The 17,381-nt window shown below is 39.2% G+C and overlaps 1 protein-coding gene across 1 annotated transcript in view; it reads left to right on the top strand.

Moving 5' to 3' along the window:
* Nucleotides 1–17,381, top strand: part of ttc6 (tetratricopeptide repeat domain 6) — a 230,399-nt gene that overhangs the window by 151,512 nt on the left and 61,506 nt on the right. The window contains exons 19-23 of the mRNA XM_072567883.1: nt 879–955; nt 2,295–2,443; nt 11,555–11,695; nt 11,781–11,930; nt 14,190–14,330. Of these exons, the coding sequence (XP_072423984.1) occupies nt 879–955; nt 2,295–2,443; nt 11,555–11,695; nt 11,781–11,930; nt 14,190–14,330 (658 nt within the window). The remainder of the gene's footprint in view (nt 1–878; nt 956–2,294; nt 2,444–11,554; nt 11,696–11,780; nt 11,931–14,189; nt 14,331–17,381) is intronic.

Raw genomic sequence — 17,381 nt, forward strand, 5'->3', positions numbered from 1 at the left:
CTGAGTACTGATCGTTCGTCCTCAGTGAGGAGGAGGGCTTGGGGGGATGGCGTAAACTCGGTAGGGCCTGGAGCTAGGACCTAGACCAGCTGGAACAGGGACAGGGGGTGGAGACTGTAACTGGAGTGGGCATGGTAGTAGAGTTGCGGGGGGATGACGTCATTTACAGAAGTGACACTCACAGGGGGCATCGGGGGGCAGAGGTGGGGACTGTGGGATCCGCGGGGGGGGGAATGAGCAATGCCAATGAAGCAGTTTTGAACCCAAAAATGAGGCTATAAGCTAAAGGCTTTGACTTAACTGAACATGTCAATTGACATGAGGTGATGTTTGAAATATATTTGGATAGCTGTGAGGAGAATGTCAGGAGCTGGCCAAAAATGCACTGGAATAGTTAAATTTACAAGTAACAAAAACACAAATGATAGTTTCAGCAACAAGTGAGCTGAGGTACAATCTCAACTAGATGATGTTACTGTGGGGATGTTAATGTCTAACTATTGTTACTAATGGTACTGTGCAAGCCAGATCCCAGATTGAATTCTGATTTGAAAGTCTTTTTTGTTTCTTAAAGCTGTGTTAATCCATTCAAAATAAAAATTGTTCTTTGCAGTCCTAGCCTGTATCACAAAGTAAAAATGATAAATTAGAAACTTTAAGTATCAGAACTATGTTGCTAAAAATAATAATTCTATTTATGAAATAGTGTAGCTTTTGTATCATTGGTGGTTCATGTGAAATGGTATTGCATGGTATTGCAGGCTATTTTCTAACAGGAAGAAAATATTTATTTACAAGTATTACATGAAGACACACCTATTGAATTAAATGCTGTTTCATAATCTAATATATTTTTCCTAATTCATTTTTCATTAAAGAGGACAATATCTGTATGAAATGAAAAATTTCGAACTTGCCAGTTTTTGTATCCAATATTCTGCTGAGATCAATCAAGGTAATGTTTTCATACAAAAATCAAATACTTAAAATGTGCTGCAAGATATTTAATTTTGGATAAATTAGTAAAGGCAGGTATAATTAGTTTTGAGTTAATTGTGTACAAATTAAATTATATTGATGAGGAACCAGCTGACATATTTGAGTTGTTCAATTGTCTGTTCTAATTTATTAACATATCTATATACTTAGAAGTTTGATATATGAAAATAATTGTATAATTGATATTTATAGTTACATCCTCATAAATTGTAATATAATTGAATAGACATTTTAAAAAATTTAAACCCTTTCATAATCAGGACATTTTTAGATGATATGCATCGACCACTCATTTTGGAGGCACAGTCGTAAGTTCAAGAATTATTGAAACATTCTAAAGGAATCATTCAATCTGTTACTAACACCATGCATTTGCCTAGCATCTTACCAATAAAATTACATCATTTGTACTAATTGTGTTAATGGTGTTAATAGTATTGACCGAATAAAACAATTTAGCAACTGAAGGGAATGGAATTGAGAACTCATTGCCTTAAAAATGCTGAGTCTGCTCCCAGATGGTCTGTGTGATACCATCTGACTCACAAACCAGGGGATGCAGTTCTGTTCCTGATGGGGCATTTGGAAATGAATGTTGGTCTCTTTCATTGTTTTCTGACTTAATTTTGTCTGGACAGAGATGTCAGTGATTTACATATATGGTGCATCATTTGATTGCTTTAAAATGTAATAATTAATCTAATATTGTTAAAAATATGCAAATCAAAAGTTTCTATGTGTCGAATTATTGGGCTTAATTCAAGTCTAATTTCCTAGGAGAGAAATTCATTGGAATTAAATATGGAACTGGCTGTTACTGTTCTTTGACTTTTATAGTGTTAATCCAATTTTATATCCAATCCATGGGATGAATCCATGTGTTAATCCAATTTGCATCCAATTTGTGGGATAGATCCATGTGTTAATCCAACCTTGCTCTGCATGCTTCATATTTAGAGAAAATTTGCATATTAAAACAAATTAATGCTCGCTAGACATTTCCAAAAGTTAAGAGAACAGAAAATACACAGAATGTTAAGCAGCACCTGTTTTCACTGTTAAATCTTCTCATGTGCTGCCTGACCTGCCAGCCATTTCCACCAGCTCCTGTTTGTGTTTCAGGTTCCAGCATCAATAGTATCTTGTTTCTGTATTTTGGATTCTCCGAAGTTGAAATATCTTGGAATATTTATGTTATTCAGTTGTATTTGGTATATCTCTTTGTAACAGATCTCTTTATCGAGCTTTTATGACCTTTCATTAACCTTTCTTTTATGGTTTGTTTGCTGGAACAGCTTCTGATTCCTCTCCAATTCAGCAAGCCACTGTACAAGTTTTTCTGAAAAATTATGACAAAGCTATAGAGAACTTGAATGGAATGGAAAAAACATCACCACTGTTAACTTTACTTGGGAAAAGCCAAATGAAAGCTGGCAAACATGAGGTAATGCATATTTCTGAAACATATTTCTCAAAATGATATATAGTCTAGGTTATTTCAACATTGAATAATGCATGTATTCATGTGCTGGTGAAGGGGTAAAATTCAGGGCATGTGTAATGAGTCTAGAAAATGGCTCCATTGTACACATTTTGGACTATAATGGATTGTGTGCATCAAGTCTGGAGAGATATATACTTACAGAATCATAGATTTTCAACAGTGCAGAAAGATGCTTTTTAGCTCATTAGATCATTACCAGTTCTCTGCAAGAAAGATTTTACTAGACGTACTTGCACTGCCTGTAACCCATAGTCCTGGAAATTAAGTTTTTTCAATTACTTAGTTTTTAATAAAAGGTCATCAATACTTATTTGTTTTTTGTGCTTGTTGCCTCTCTTTATAGAACGCAAAGATTCTTGAACAAAAACAACAGTTGCTGGAAAAGCTCAGCAGGTCTGGCAGCATCTGTGCAGAGAAATCAGAGTTCATGTTTCGGGCCCAGTGACCCTTCTTCAGAACTGGAGAAGAGTCACTGGACCAGAAATGTTAACTCTGATTTATCTCCACAGATACTGCCAGACCTGCAAGAACGCAGCTCATCGTCAGCTTCTCATGGGCAATTTGGGTAATGAGCAATAAACACTAGCCTAGTCAGCAACACCTTGATCTCATGAAAAAATAAATGAAAAGAATGAACACATTCCCATGAAAACATCTTCTCTCTCATCCAACAATTACAGATTCGGTCTGAGTCTTTGTAATCGGAGCAAAATGAATAATCTGTTAATGTCCTGTACCTACATACAGTTAAATACAACTAATACCATCCTAATTGCATTCTGAAACAAGGTAACATTTTAACCAATTTATACACTGAAATACAAGCACTGATTCAACTAATGTCCTTGAGGGAAGGAATCTGCCATCTTTACCTCACCTGGCCTATATGTGACTCCAGACTCACAGCAATGTGTTTAACTGCCTTTTGGGTAGTTAGGGATGGGTAATAAATGCTGGTTTGACCAGCGATGCCCTCATCCCCTGAATGAGTAAACTAAAACTACAGTGAGCTGCACAATTGAAGAAATCCATGACTAATGAATTCACCACCAGGTACCTAAGAAAGGCAGCCAACATCATCAAAGCCACACTGGTTATAATCTCTTCCCACCTCTTCCAAAAGGCATTGAACATAAAACATTACTGCGCAGTACAGGGTCTTCGGCCCTCGATGTTGTGCCAACCTGTAGAACCAATCTGAAGCCTATCTATCCTACACTATTCCATTATTTTTCATATGTTTATCCAATGACCATTTAAGTGCCCTCAAAGTTGGTGAGCCTACTACTATTGCAGGTAGGGTGTTCCACGCCCCTACCACTCTCTGAGTAAAGAAACTACCTCTGACATCTGTCCTATATCTATCACCCCTCAATTTAAAGCTATGTCCCCTCATGCTAGCCATCACCATCCAAGGAGAAAAGCTCTCACTGTCTACCCTATCTAACTCTCTGATTATCTTATATGTCTCAATTAAGTCACATTTCAATCTTTTTCTCTCTAATGAAAACAGGCTCATGTCCCTCAGCCTTTCCTCATAAGACCTTCCCTCCACACCAGGCAACATCCTAGTAAATCTCCTCTGCACCCTTTCCAAATCTTTCACATCCTTCCTACAATGTGGTGACCAGAACTGTACAATACTCCAAGTGTGGCCACACCAGAGTTTTGTATTGCTGCAACATGACCTCATGGCTCCAAAACTCAGTCCGTCTGCCAATAAAAGCTAACATACCGGATGCCTTCTTAACCACCCTATTAACCTGGATGGCAACTGTCAGGGATCTGTGTACATGGACACCGAGATACCTCTGCTCATCTACACTACCAAGAATCATACCATTAGCCCACTACTCTGTATTCCTGTTTCTCCTTTCAAAGTGAATCATCTCACACTTTTCCACGTTAAACTCCATTTGCCACCTCTCTGCCCAGCTCTTCAGCTTATCTATGTCCCTCTGTGACCTGGAGCATCCTTCAGCACTATCCACAACTCCACTGACCTCAGTGTCATCCACAAATTTACTCACGTCCTTTTACGTCCTCATCGAGGTCATTTATAAAAATGACAAACAGCAGTGACCCCAAAACAGATCCTTGTGCTACACCACTAGTAACTGAACTCCAGGTTGAACATTTCCTATCAACCACCACCCTCCATCTCCTTTCAGCTAGTCAATTTCTGATCCAACCTACTAAATCACCCTCAATCCCATGCTTCCAATTTTTGTGCAATAGCTTACCATGGGGATCCTTCTCAAATGCCTTACTGAAATCCATATTTACCACATCAACTGATTTACCCTCATCCACCTGTTTGGTACCTTCTCAAAGAAGGTAACCAATAAGATTTGTGAGACATGACCTACCCTTCACAAAACCGTGTTGACTGTCAATAATCAACTTATTCTTCTCTGGATGATTATAAATCCTATCTCTTGTAACCTTTTCCAACACTTTATCCACAACCTTAAGGCTCACTTGTCTATAATTACCAGGGTTGTCCTCTTCTTGAACAAAGGGACAGCATTTGCTATCCTCCAATCTTCTGGCACTATTCCTGTAGACAAAGACAACATAAAGATTAAAGCCAAAGTCTCTGCAATCCCCTCCCTGGCTTCCCAGAGAATCCTAGGATAAATCCCATCCATCCTAGGGAGCTTACCTATTTTCACACTTTCCAGAATTGCTAACACCTCCTCTTTGTGAACCTCAATCCCATCTGGTCTAGCCTGTATTTCAATATTCTGCTCGACAACATTGTCTTTTTCCTGTGTGAATATGAATGAAAAATATTCATTTAGTGCTTCCCCTATCTCCTCAGACTCCATGCACAACTTCCCACTACTATCCTTAATTGGCCCAAATCTTTCTCTAGTCATTCTTTTGTTCCTGATATACCTATAGAAAGCTTTAGGGTTTTTCTTGATCCTATCCACCAATGAGTTCTTAGAAGATACAAAAGCTTAAACACATGTACCAACATGTTCAAGAACAGCCTCTTTGCTGCTCTATTTGGACTTCTGAATGGACCTCTCAAACTTATATTCTAATATTGATCTTGCTTCTTGTGCATCTTCTTTGCAGCCATAACTTTGTATTCTTAAACCTGTTCTGTCAGCCTCCAATCTTTGTATGGTATGATCTGCCCAGGGAGATAGTGAGGAAAGATTTCAATCTGAGACTGGTACAGTTGAGAACAAAGGTGAGTCAAACAGTCAGGACAGGCAGGGACAGAGCAGAGAGCAAAGTAGGACTGATTAATGAAGCTGCATTTATTTCAATGCAAGAGGCCTAACAGGGAAAGCAGATGAACTTGGGGCATAGTTAGGAATGTGGAACTAGGATATCATAGCAATTACAGAAACGTGGCTCTGGGATGGACAGGATTGGCAGCTTAATGGTCCAGGATACAAATGCAACAGGAAGGACAGAAAGGGAGGCAAGAGAGGAGGGGGGAGTAGCATTTTTGATCAGGGATAGCATTACAGCTGTACTTAGGGGGGTATTATAGAGTCATAGAGTCATAGAGATGTACAGCATGGAAACAGACCCTTCGGTCCAACCTGTCCATGCCGACCAGATATCCTAACCCAATCTAGTCCCACCTGCCAGCATCTGGCCCATATCCCTCTAAACCCTTCCTATTCATATACCCATCCAAATGCCTCTTAAATGTTGCAATTGTATCAGCCTCCACCACATCCTCTGGCAGCTCATTCCATACCCATACCACCCGCTGCATGAAAAAGTTGCCCCTTAGGTCGCTTTTATATCTTTCCCCTCTCACCCTAAACCTATGCCTTCTAGTTCTGGACTCCCCTACCCCAGAGAAAAGACTTTGTCTATTTACCCTATCCATGCCCCTCATAATTTTGTAAACTTCTATAAGGTCATCCCTCAGCCTCTGATGCTCCAGGGAAAACAGTCCCAGCCTGTTCAGCCTCTCCCTGTAGCTCAAACCCTCCAACCCTGGCAACATCATTGTAAATCTTTTCTGAACCCTTTCAAGTTTCACAACATTTTTCTGATAGGAAGGAGACCAGAATTGCATGCAATATTCCAATAGTGGCCTAACCAATGTCCTGTCCAGCCGCAACATGACCTCCCAACTCCTGTACTCAATACTCTGACCAATAAAGGAAAGCATACCAAACGCCTTCTTCACTATCCTATTTACCTGTGTCTCCACTTTCAAGGAGCTATGAACCTGCACTCCAAAGTCTCTTTGTTCAGCAACACTCCCTAGGACCTTACCATTAAGTGTATAAGTCCTGCTAGGATTTGCTTTCCCAAAATGCAGCATCTCACATTTATCTGAATTAAACTCCATCTGCTACTTGTCAGCCCATTGGCCCATCTGGTCCAGATCCTGTTGTAATCTGAGGTAACCCTCTTTGCTGTCCACTACACCTCCAATTTTGGTGTCATCTGCAAACTTACTAACTGTACCTCTTATGCTCGGAAATAATTCCAGGGAAGGTATTTGGGTAGAACTGAGGAATAAGAAAGGACTGCTCACCTTATTCGATTGTATTATAGACCCCCTAATAGTCAGAAGGAGAAACAAACTTGGAAGGAGATCTCAGTTATCTGTAAGAATAATAGGGTGGTTATAGTAGCGAATTTTAACTTTCTATACATAGACTGGGACTGCATAGTGTTAAGGGTTTAGATGGAGAGGAACTTGTTCAGTGTGTTTAAGAAAATTTCTGATTCAGTATGTGGATGTACCTACTAGAGAAGGTGCAAAACTTGACCTACTCTTGGGAAATAAGGCAGGGCAGGTGACTGAGGTGCCAGTGGGAGAGCACTTTGGGGCCAGCGACCATAATTCTATTAGATTTAAAATAGTGATGGAAAAGGATAGACCAGATCTAAAAGTTGAAGTTATAAATTGGAGGAAGGCCAATTTTGATGGTATTAGGCAAGAACTTTCAAAAGCTGATTGGGGGCAGATGTTCGCAGGTAAAGGGACAGCTGGAAAATGGGAAGTCTTCAGAAATGAGATAACGAGAATCCAGAGAAAGTATATTCCTGTCAGGGTGAAAGGAAAGGCTGGTAGGTATAGGGAATGCTGGATGACTAAAGAAATTGAGGGTTTGGTTAAGAAAAAGAAGGAAGCATATGTCACGTAAAGACAGGATAGATCAAGAGAATCCTTAGAGGAGTATAAAGGCAGTAGGAGTATACTTAAGAGAAAAATCAGGAGGGCAAAAAGGGAACATGAGATAGCTTTGGCAAATAGAGTCAAAGAGAATCCAAAGGGTTTTTACAAATATGTTAAAGACAAAAAGGTACTTAGGGAGCAAATAGGGCCCCTCAAAGATCAGCAAGATGGCCTTTGTGTGGAGCTGCAGGAGATGGGGCAGATATGAAACAAATATTTTACATCAGTATTTACTGTTGAAAAGGATATGGAAGATATAGAATGTAGGGAAATAGATGGTGACATCTTGAAAAATGTCCATATTACAGAGGAGGAAGTGCTGGATGTCTTGAAATGCATAAAATGGATAAATCCCCAGGACCTGATCAGGTGTACCCTAGAACCCTGTGGGAAGCTAGAGAAGTAATTGCTGGGCCTCTTGCTGAGATATTTGTATCATCGATAGTCACAGGTGAGGTGCTGGAAGACTGGAGGTTGGCTAACGTGGTGCCACTGTTTAAGAAAGGTGATAAAGACAAGCCAGGGAACTATAGACCAGTGAGCCTGATGTTGGTGGTGGGTGGGTTGTTGAAAGGAACCCTGATGGACAGGATTTACATGTATTTGGAAAGGCAAGGACTGATTAAGGATTGTCAACATGGCTTTATGCAAGGGAAATCATATCTCACAAACTTGATTGAGTTTTTTGAAGAAGTAGCAAAGAGGATTGATGAGGGCAGAGCAGTAGATGTGATCTATATGGACTTCAATAAGGCGTTTGACAAGGTTCCCTATGGGAGACTGCTTAGCAAGGTTCAGTCTCATGGAATATAGGGAGAATTCGCCATTGGGATACAGAACTGGCTCAAAGGCAGGAGACAGAGGGTGGTGGTGGAGGGTTGTTTTTCAGATTGGAAGCTTGTGAGCAGTGGAGTGCCACAAGGATCGGTGCTGGGTCCATTACTTTTCATCATTTATATAAATGATTTGGATGGGAGCATAAGAGGTATAGTTAGTAAGCTTGCAGAAGACACCGAAATTGGAGGCTTGGTAGACAGCAAACAAGGTTACCTCAGATTACAACAGGATCTTGTTCAGATGGGCCAATGGGCTGAGGAGTAGCAGATGAAGTTTATTTTAGATAGATGTGAAGTGCTGCATTTTGGGAAAGCAAATTGTAGCAGGACTTATACACTTAATGGTAAGGTCCTAGGGAGTTGCTGGACAAAGAGACCTTGGAGTGCAGGTTCATAGCTCCTTGAAAGTGGAGTCGCAGGTAGATAGGATAGTGAAGAAGGCGTTTGGTATGCTTTCGTTTATTGGTCAGAATATTGAGTACAGGAGTTGGGAGGTCAAGTTACGGTTGTACAGGACATTGGTTAGGCCACTGTTGGAATATTGCTATCGGAAAGCTGTTGTGAAACTTGAAAGGGTTCAGAAAAGATTTACAATGATGTTGCCAGGGTTGGAGGATTTGAGCTATAGGGAGAGGTTGAATAGGTTAGGGCAGTTTTCCCTGGTGCATCGGAGGCTGAGGGGTGACCTTATAAAGGTTTATAAAATCATGAGGGACATGGATTGGGTAAATAGGCAAAGTCTTTTCCCTGGGGTGTAGAGGGCATAGGTTTAGAGGGAGAGGGGAAATATATTTAAAAGATGATGTAAGAGGCAACCTTTTCACGCAGAGGGTGGTACGTGTATGGAATGAGCTGCCAGAGGAAGTGATGCAGGCTAGTACAATTGCAACATTCAAAAGGCACCTGGATGGGTATATGAATAGGAAGAGTTTGGAGGGATATGGGTCAGGTGCTGGCAGGTGGAACTAGGTTGGGTTGGGTTATCTGGTCGGCATGGACTAGTTGGACTGAAGAGCCTGTTTCCATGCTGTACATCTCAATGTCTATGACTCTATAATTCTGTAACTTAAACATTAGCAGTGATCCAAGAATCGCCAAATTTAAATTTGTCAATCTGTTAAATTCACAACTTATTTTTTGACGTAATGACCATCTGTTACTGAACGATATCAAATTTTGACCACATCTGAAAAGCATTTAACAGATTATCCTTAATGTAAAGCTCATTCAAGAGTTTTAAAAAATCCTGCGAGAAATAAAATTTGAAGAAAGGACTTTGGAAATTAGTGAACATTAGTTGGGTGGTCTGTTCTGCTATGTAAATGTTCTAGCTGCTAAATTACAATCTCCGACCTTTTGCACATATTGATCAGTTTCATGAGAGTAAGCTTCTCCTCTCACAGTAGTCATGGTCTCACTGCAAGATCTCCTATGCTTAATGCAATTCGGTTATCAATAGGTCATTTAGTTGTATAAATCTATAGGATTCTATGAGATGTGTTAATGCAGGCACACATTGATCAATGAATTTCTTTTCACTTTGGCACCTAATATTGAACACATGCCATTCATTTAGTGACATTAATTTAGGGTGTAATTCATGTCTTCAAGAATTTCAAAATTCCCCTTGTCTCATTTTTCTGAGAAACCTTGGTTCAAATATATTTTATAACAATCTCTCCCAACTGCTCTGGCTTGTTAATTAAATCTGTCACAATTTCATAACTTTGCTTTTAAGTTCAATTTCATATCATTCTTCATTTAATTAGCACCATGAGAGGAAACTTTGGAGTCATTGTATCCTACCCGCTCTCAAAGCTATGGCCTACTTCTTTGTCCTTTTTCTGTGACTTCCTGGGGCTTTCAGTAGCTTTCAGAAGCATTGAACATTCAATTCCAGCTCCATGTCTGGCGGGCTCATAGGACAACAGTCTGGCTTGTACTGTGTCTTTTATCAAACTGGCCATAGGATGGAAGCCTGTAATGAGTATCACAAGGTTGAAGTCACAGAACGGTGGAGGCATTTGGTCCAGTATTGCAATTTTTCTCTCAAGCTCAGCTGTGTATGCCATTAATACCCAACTAATTAACCCTTCCTAACTGCACTATGATCTTTCTTCTACCCCAAATTCTGCAATGGTTCAAAAAGGCAACACACGTCCAGAACGATTGGAGTGGGCAATAAATGGTGACCCAGATAGATGCCCACTCACAGGCCATAAGAAATTAAAAACAAATCTTTACATGTTCTGTTCAAATCACCTTTGTGACCTTTTGAAAATATATATTTTGATTTTTTGCCAAATTTGGGCATTTTCACTGGCAGTTAATCAAGCTCATATCAACAGGTACGGATTTGTATATTTTATCAAAATGCTATCAGCAGGAAATTGCAGTTAGGTGCTTCTGATGATGGGTGATCACTAAATTCGTTGATAGTTCAGCATCACTGGTATACATACAGCTTTCTTAGCATCAATTAATTTGGAGCAAATGCTACATTGATAAATTTGATGAATTTGTGATTTTTGTGGCAGTTCCAAAATCCAAAAGTCAGTCATTCACAAAAAAATGAGTCGAATACAAGTCACTCAAATCACTTCACACTTCATTTTATTTATCACTGTGGTTGTCAATTTTCTATAACATTGTGCACTAAAGGTTAAAGGTCTTCTCAAGCAAATTAAGATGGGAAGGTGAAGCACGGTGACACAGTGGTTAGCACTGCTGCCTCACAGCGCCAGGGACCTGGGTTCAATTCCTGCCTCTGACTGTGTGGAGTTTGCACATTGTCTGCATGGGCTTCCTTGTATTTAAAATCTGCACTGTGAAAATAGTGACTAGTAGTTGTTCAGCAGATCCATTAAGTTTCTGGAACTATTTATTTGTCTGTTTTCTGTCTTTCATGCACTGCCCTTTTCTTGTCTCTCAACACCTTTCTACCAAACCCCATTTCCTTCAGTCACCGAAAATACTAAGGTATAAAAATTAAAGTCTGTAACCCTAAAGCCTTTATCATTTCTCAACATTCTTTTTACAATGTAGGATGCACTGAGCAGCTTTCAGAGAGCTTTGGATCTCGAACATGAAGCTTCTGAAATAGGAATTACAAATACAGTTAATACGAGTGTGGAAATATATTACCACATGGGTCTTTGCTACATTGAATTAAATCAACTCCGAGAGGTGAGAATATTATTCCTTATTGTGATGTTTATTCATGTTACTTAGTCTCTGTTACTTGAAGTAATTTTTGATTGATGTTTTTCAGGCAATTGATTCCTTTAATAGTGCAGTGAAATTGCTCCCAAATTTTGCTAAAGCTTATTATCAGCGAGGATTATGCGGTTTGAAGCTTCATGACTTTAAATGTATCTATGACTTTCACAGAGCACTTGCACTCAACCCCAAACTCTTTGAGGTATTGTGGTTACCTATTTATGCATTGATTTGAGATAATTGTTTCCAGATTGATATAAAATAATTGATTAGTTAACAAATATTCATCACTTTTTACATGTTTACAGATATATCTATAATTTGTAAATATTAGTTTTTGTTAAGTGTTGAAAACACTTTACCATAAAATTTATCATGTTAATGGAGTTTTTAGTTTGCATAAAGAAAAGTGCTAATAAAAAAATGAGAAACCTTTATCATCTAATTGATTCAAATGTAGGCCAAAGCCTAAGATTTCTGATAAAAAATAGCTCATTTACAGATCAGTACCAACTATGAAGAAAAGTCATTCCACTATAGTCCAGGCCCAAAGCACTCTGTCATGGTCAATGTGGCCTCTGACCTGCAACCTCCCTGCTATATATAAATATTTGTTTTGGATTTTGATTATATGATGCTGACATTTTCCTTCTGTTTCTACTCTTGACCCAAGAAAACAATTCACTCTGCAAGTGACATTATGACGTAGGTGTATTGTACTGGAGCATAAGAACAGAGTTGAAGTCATACTTTCAAGCACTACTGTTAAACTGACAAGTGGTTAAATCACACAGCTTTTTGGAGAAAGACTCTGTTAAATATTGCATAAATAAAATGCAGGGACTAGTTCATTTTAGAAAACCTGGTCGGCATACATGACCCTTAAAGCCAAAAGGTCTGTTTGTGTGCTGTATGACTCTATGACTCGAAGTATGTGTCAGAATTGCCTCTTCAGGTGATCCTGAAACCTATGACCTTTCAAGATCAGGTCTTGATCTCAGATTTTCCTCTCAGCCCTTGCCTTACATCTGACCCACCAGACTTTATAACGTTCTTCACAAATGCGAATGCACAGCCTAGGTATACGCTGACTCCAACAATGGCCCAAATTTGGAGCACTTACCTCTCTGACACTGGGTTCATGACGATGAGGCCTGAGATGTAATATTCACAGCTCCACAAGCATTACTATTTGTGAGGGATGTGGAGGATAACTTGCCCAGCCTTGATCATTTTACATTTTTTGCAGACTAAGGATTTTTTTAAAGTTCTGTACAGATGACCTACTGAATGTGCTTTGGTACCTCCTGTTCTAGTCATTTAAACAAACCTTTTAGATAACATCTTTAAGGTTTAATTTCCAAGCCTTGTTTAAACAGAACTGGTGAGCTGGCCAGTGCAAACAAAAAAAAAGTTATTGAGAAAGCCTTCTTGGATGTTGGCATTGGAGGAGATAAATATATCATTGGATTCTATTCTGGAGTTCATCTATTATGAAGTAAAAAAAATGGTGTCAAGTTTCCTGGTGAACATCTGCCTTCAGGAGGATTTAATGACAGCTACCTTTAAAGCAAATATAATACGGAAATGAGCAGAAGGTTACACAGATAAGACTAGATGAAATAGGGTGGGATGACACTTCTATGCAGCATAAACACCAATCATACTTGTGCTGAATAATCTCTTCCTATCCTGGAAGTTCGGTCTCGCCCTATGTCAATGTTTTATTTATCAGGGTCTTTGTCCTTCTACTGCAGAGCAACAAACACATGGTCACAAATCCTAAAGATCTTATTATGTAGAAAACATTACAGCTTAGTGGGCGGCACGGTGGCACAGTGGTTAGCACTGCTGCCTCGCAGCGCCTGAGACCCGGGTTCAATTCCCGCCTCAGGCGACTGACTGTGTGGAGTTTGCACGTTCTCCCCGTGTCTGCGTGGGTTTCCTCCGGGTGCTCCGGTTTCCTCCCACAGTCCAAAGATGTGCAGGCCAGGTGAATTGGCTATGCTAAATTGCCCATAGTGTTAGGTAAGGGGTAAATGTAGATGTAGGGGTATGGGTGGGTTACGCTTCGGCGGGGCGGTGTGGACTTGTTGGGCCGAAGGGCCTGTTTCCACTACTGTAAGTAATCTAATTTACAAATCTGAAATGTGTTTTCTCTTGAATTGATCATTGACCTTCCCTTAGGTTTTCCATAAAATTCTGATTTGGAGAAGATGTTGGGATAACTGGGTTTATTTAATGGTGTACAGTGCCAGTCAGTTATATTTAGCCTCGAAATATAGAATTCCAAGGCAGTGCAGTGAACAGAGACAGGCCTCTACTTGCATTTCTTCTTCAACAAGCCTGGACAAAGGTTTTAAAATACAGCATAAAATGTTTATCCTATTATTTAATCTGCAACCCCATGAAGAATTACAAAGAAATTGTGTCTTTACCAGAGTCTTCTTTGTTTCTGCAGGTCTATCTAAGTCGAGCTGTTTATTATGCAATACAGGGACGCTTTCTTAAGGCCATTCTAAGCTGTAATGAAGCATTGAAAATTGAGCCCAGGAGTGTAAGAGCTTTTGTTTGCAGAGGGGCATTGAAATTTTACAGCAAGGTAATGTGAAATCATTTCATTGTGCTCAGTTTCTCCAGTCAGTAATACATTATCTCTGGTTGCAATGGCAATGGCATTGCTTGTTACACAAAAGGTGGGACTGTTGTGTAATTGAGTTGGGCCAACTAGGAAACAAACAGTCTGAGGGTGGCCAAAGGGCTGTCAAGGGCTGAGACAGGCTGCTGAAAATGCCTACCTCTGTTGTCTGGAATGTATCCCCAAAGCTTCCTCATACTCTCCATAGCAACCCATGCCGCTTCACCCAATGTGCAATCAGTGAAGAATCAATGAATTATATAGTGGCAATAGTGGAAAAGGTTTTAAAATATAGCTATTCATAACTTGCTCTAAAAATTGTTGTTATTTGAATCTCATAAAAATGTCAATCAACCAGAAGTTTAAAGTATCAACAGTTGAATCTACTTGACACCTTCTTTCCTTATAGAAATAAGCATTGAGCCATTGTCTAAAGCAACGCAATATAAAAACTATGAATCAAGTCATGTTTTTCCTTGTGTACAGCTGTTTCAACAAACTAATAGAAGTTTGTACTCTCAGCCAAACATGCATAATAAAGCCAGAAATTTTGGCAGAAATCCCAGATTCAAAGTCCTGACCAAGGTCTGTGGAATCTCTCGGACCTCACAAAAATCCAGTTCACTAACTCTGCCTCTCTTTCTACTTGTTGAATATTTCTAGAATTTTGTGTTTTTGTTTGAGAATTATGTACTTAATTTAGATAATTTCTCACACCTTTAAATACCAGAGATTGTACCTGGAGACATCAATTTCTCCTCTTTAGCAATTCCCTTATCCCAGAAACCAGTCTGGTGGCACTTTTTTGCATTCCTTCAAGGATAAATCTGTTCCTTCTTAGATAAAACCAAACCTGCACATAGTACTCCAAATCTGGCCTCACAGGTGTCCTGCTGAATTTAGTTGACTTCTTTATTCTTATGCTTTAATTGCTTTGTAACTAAAGTTAACATAGCATTTGCTTTCCTAATTGCTTGATTCATCTACCCAGGTCCCTCCAAGTGTGAACATTTTCCATTTTCTCACACTTATCAGATAAATGGCCTTAAAAGATACTTGCTCTTCATTATGGGGTTCTTAGTCCTTCTAATCCTTAAGCTTATTCCTCCTCTAGGAATCTTACCAACCTCTGTTTTTGATAAAATTCTATTTTAACCATCTCTTATTAGCCATTCTCAGGAGCAGCATGTGATGTATCTCAGAGGAATAAAATCAATAAAACACGTGAATGACGCATACTAATCTGACTCATTGGTATAGTTCAAATGGAACTTCAGTATAACCTGTATGTTCATTTCCAAATTTTACTTGTTTTTTTTAACTATGTGTTTGAGATCCTTGAACAGTTTCTAGCACAGGTGTCTAGGATTTTTGTGGCATAATTCTGCTCCTGCCATCCTTGCCATATCCTATTGGCAGACTTCATTTGTTCACGTCCTCCTCATGTTCATACATGACTTTATCCAAATATATTTGCATATATTACATCAAACAAATGCTCAGGTATAGAGAAGATTAAGCAATAACTCATCAATAATCATGTTTATTATTTATACCAGATAAAAATTACCAAAAGGTAGGAAACACATTTAGTGGGTTTTCTTGAATACAGATTGTTTTTGCTACAACGTGCATTTCATCAGCAAAGTTGACTATAACGTGATTGATGAGTTGTGGATGCTGTTTGGATGACACAAACGTTCTCCTGAACGGATATAGTAATTTTCTATTAGCGGTTTTCTACAGTACAATTTCTATAGTGGTTTTCTATCGCCTGATTTTCCATAGCGTGAGGTTGCAGAGGAAGACAATTGTCACGTTATAGTAGAACAACCTGTATGAGTTAAAAATTTCAAACTTTTGGATCTATTTTCTCACTATTTTAAGTTAAAAATCTCTGATAAGTTTTCATTGATGTTAAACTAAAACCACACATGGCAGCTGGTTTTGTCATTAGATTTATACAAACAAAATATCTTTGAGATAAAATTTGTATTGCACTTTGCAATGACTGAAGTTAATGTATGTCTGTGTACATAACAACAGTGTTACATTTCAAATGTAATCAGTTTGTTGTGAAGCATTTTATAATATTCAATGGGCATTATACTGCTCTACAACTTGTTTTCCTTTGCAGATTACAAAGGCAATCTCCAAACAATCTTGGAGAATGCTGAATAACCGGAATGAATGTGCTGGCTCACGGAGCTGTAGGGTGTGTTCAGGCAATGGCTCAATGATGACTTTTCAGAGCTGTTGCAACTGGTCATCATCTGATATAACATACTAAATCCATGCTGCATGGTTATGAAAAAAATGTTTGAGATCAATGTTGCAACTAGTGGATTTGTCGCCTTATGGGTCATGATAATATGTAGATCTATGCATACTGGTAGAGCAGTGATGGGAGGTCCATCTGCTTGAACAATGTGAAAGATCCCAAGGATCCATATTGGCACTTAAGATGTCACTTAAGATAACTTATTTTGTATGGGATCGCACCAGTTTTGTGCAGTTTCCTCACATGAGGTGCTTACAGGATGACCGTCACATTGGCATTAATATCAACCCTGGCATGTAGTGCATGTTGTCTATTCCTTTAGGGTATATTGCTTGGATAGATGTAAAAGCCCCAGTGTTTTTGACAGCAGCCAGGTAGTGTGCTAAGTTCACCATATGTACTCTCCGACTGGGGTCTGTAAGCTATCATTGAAGAGTCCAGAGTGTAGAGCTGGAACAGCACAGCCAGTCTTGCAGCATCCAAGAAGCAGGAGTTTCGATGTTTTGGGCATTCCTGATGAAGGGCTTTAACCCAAAGTATCAACTCTCCTGCTCTTCAGATGCTGCCTGACTGGCAGTGCTTTTCCAGTACCACATTCTGATCTCCAACATCTGCAGTCCTCACTTTCTCCAAGTTATCATTGCAGTTAACTCTTGAACTTCAGTGGCAAACTTGTATGTCCTTGACGGAATTTTGGAAGCTCTTTGGCATTGTCCCATTGGACATACTGCAAT

Source organism: Chiloscyllium punctatum, chromosome 4 (genome assembly GCF_047496795.1).
Source record: "Chiloscyllium punctatum isolate Juve2018m chromosome 4, sChiPun1.3, whole genome shotgun sequence".
Classification (NCBI taxonomy): domain Eukaryota; kingdom Metazoa; phylum Chordata; class Chondrichthyes; order Orectolobiformes; family Hemiscylliidae; genus Chiloscyllium; species Chiloscyllium punctatum.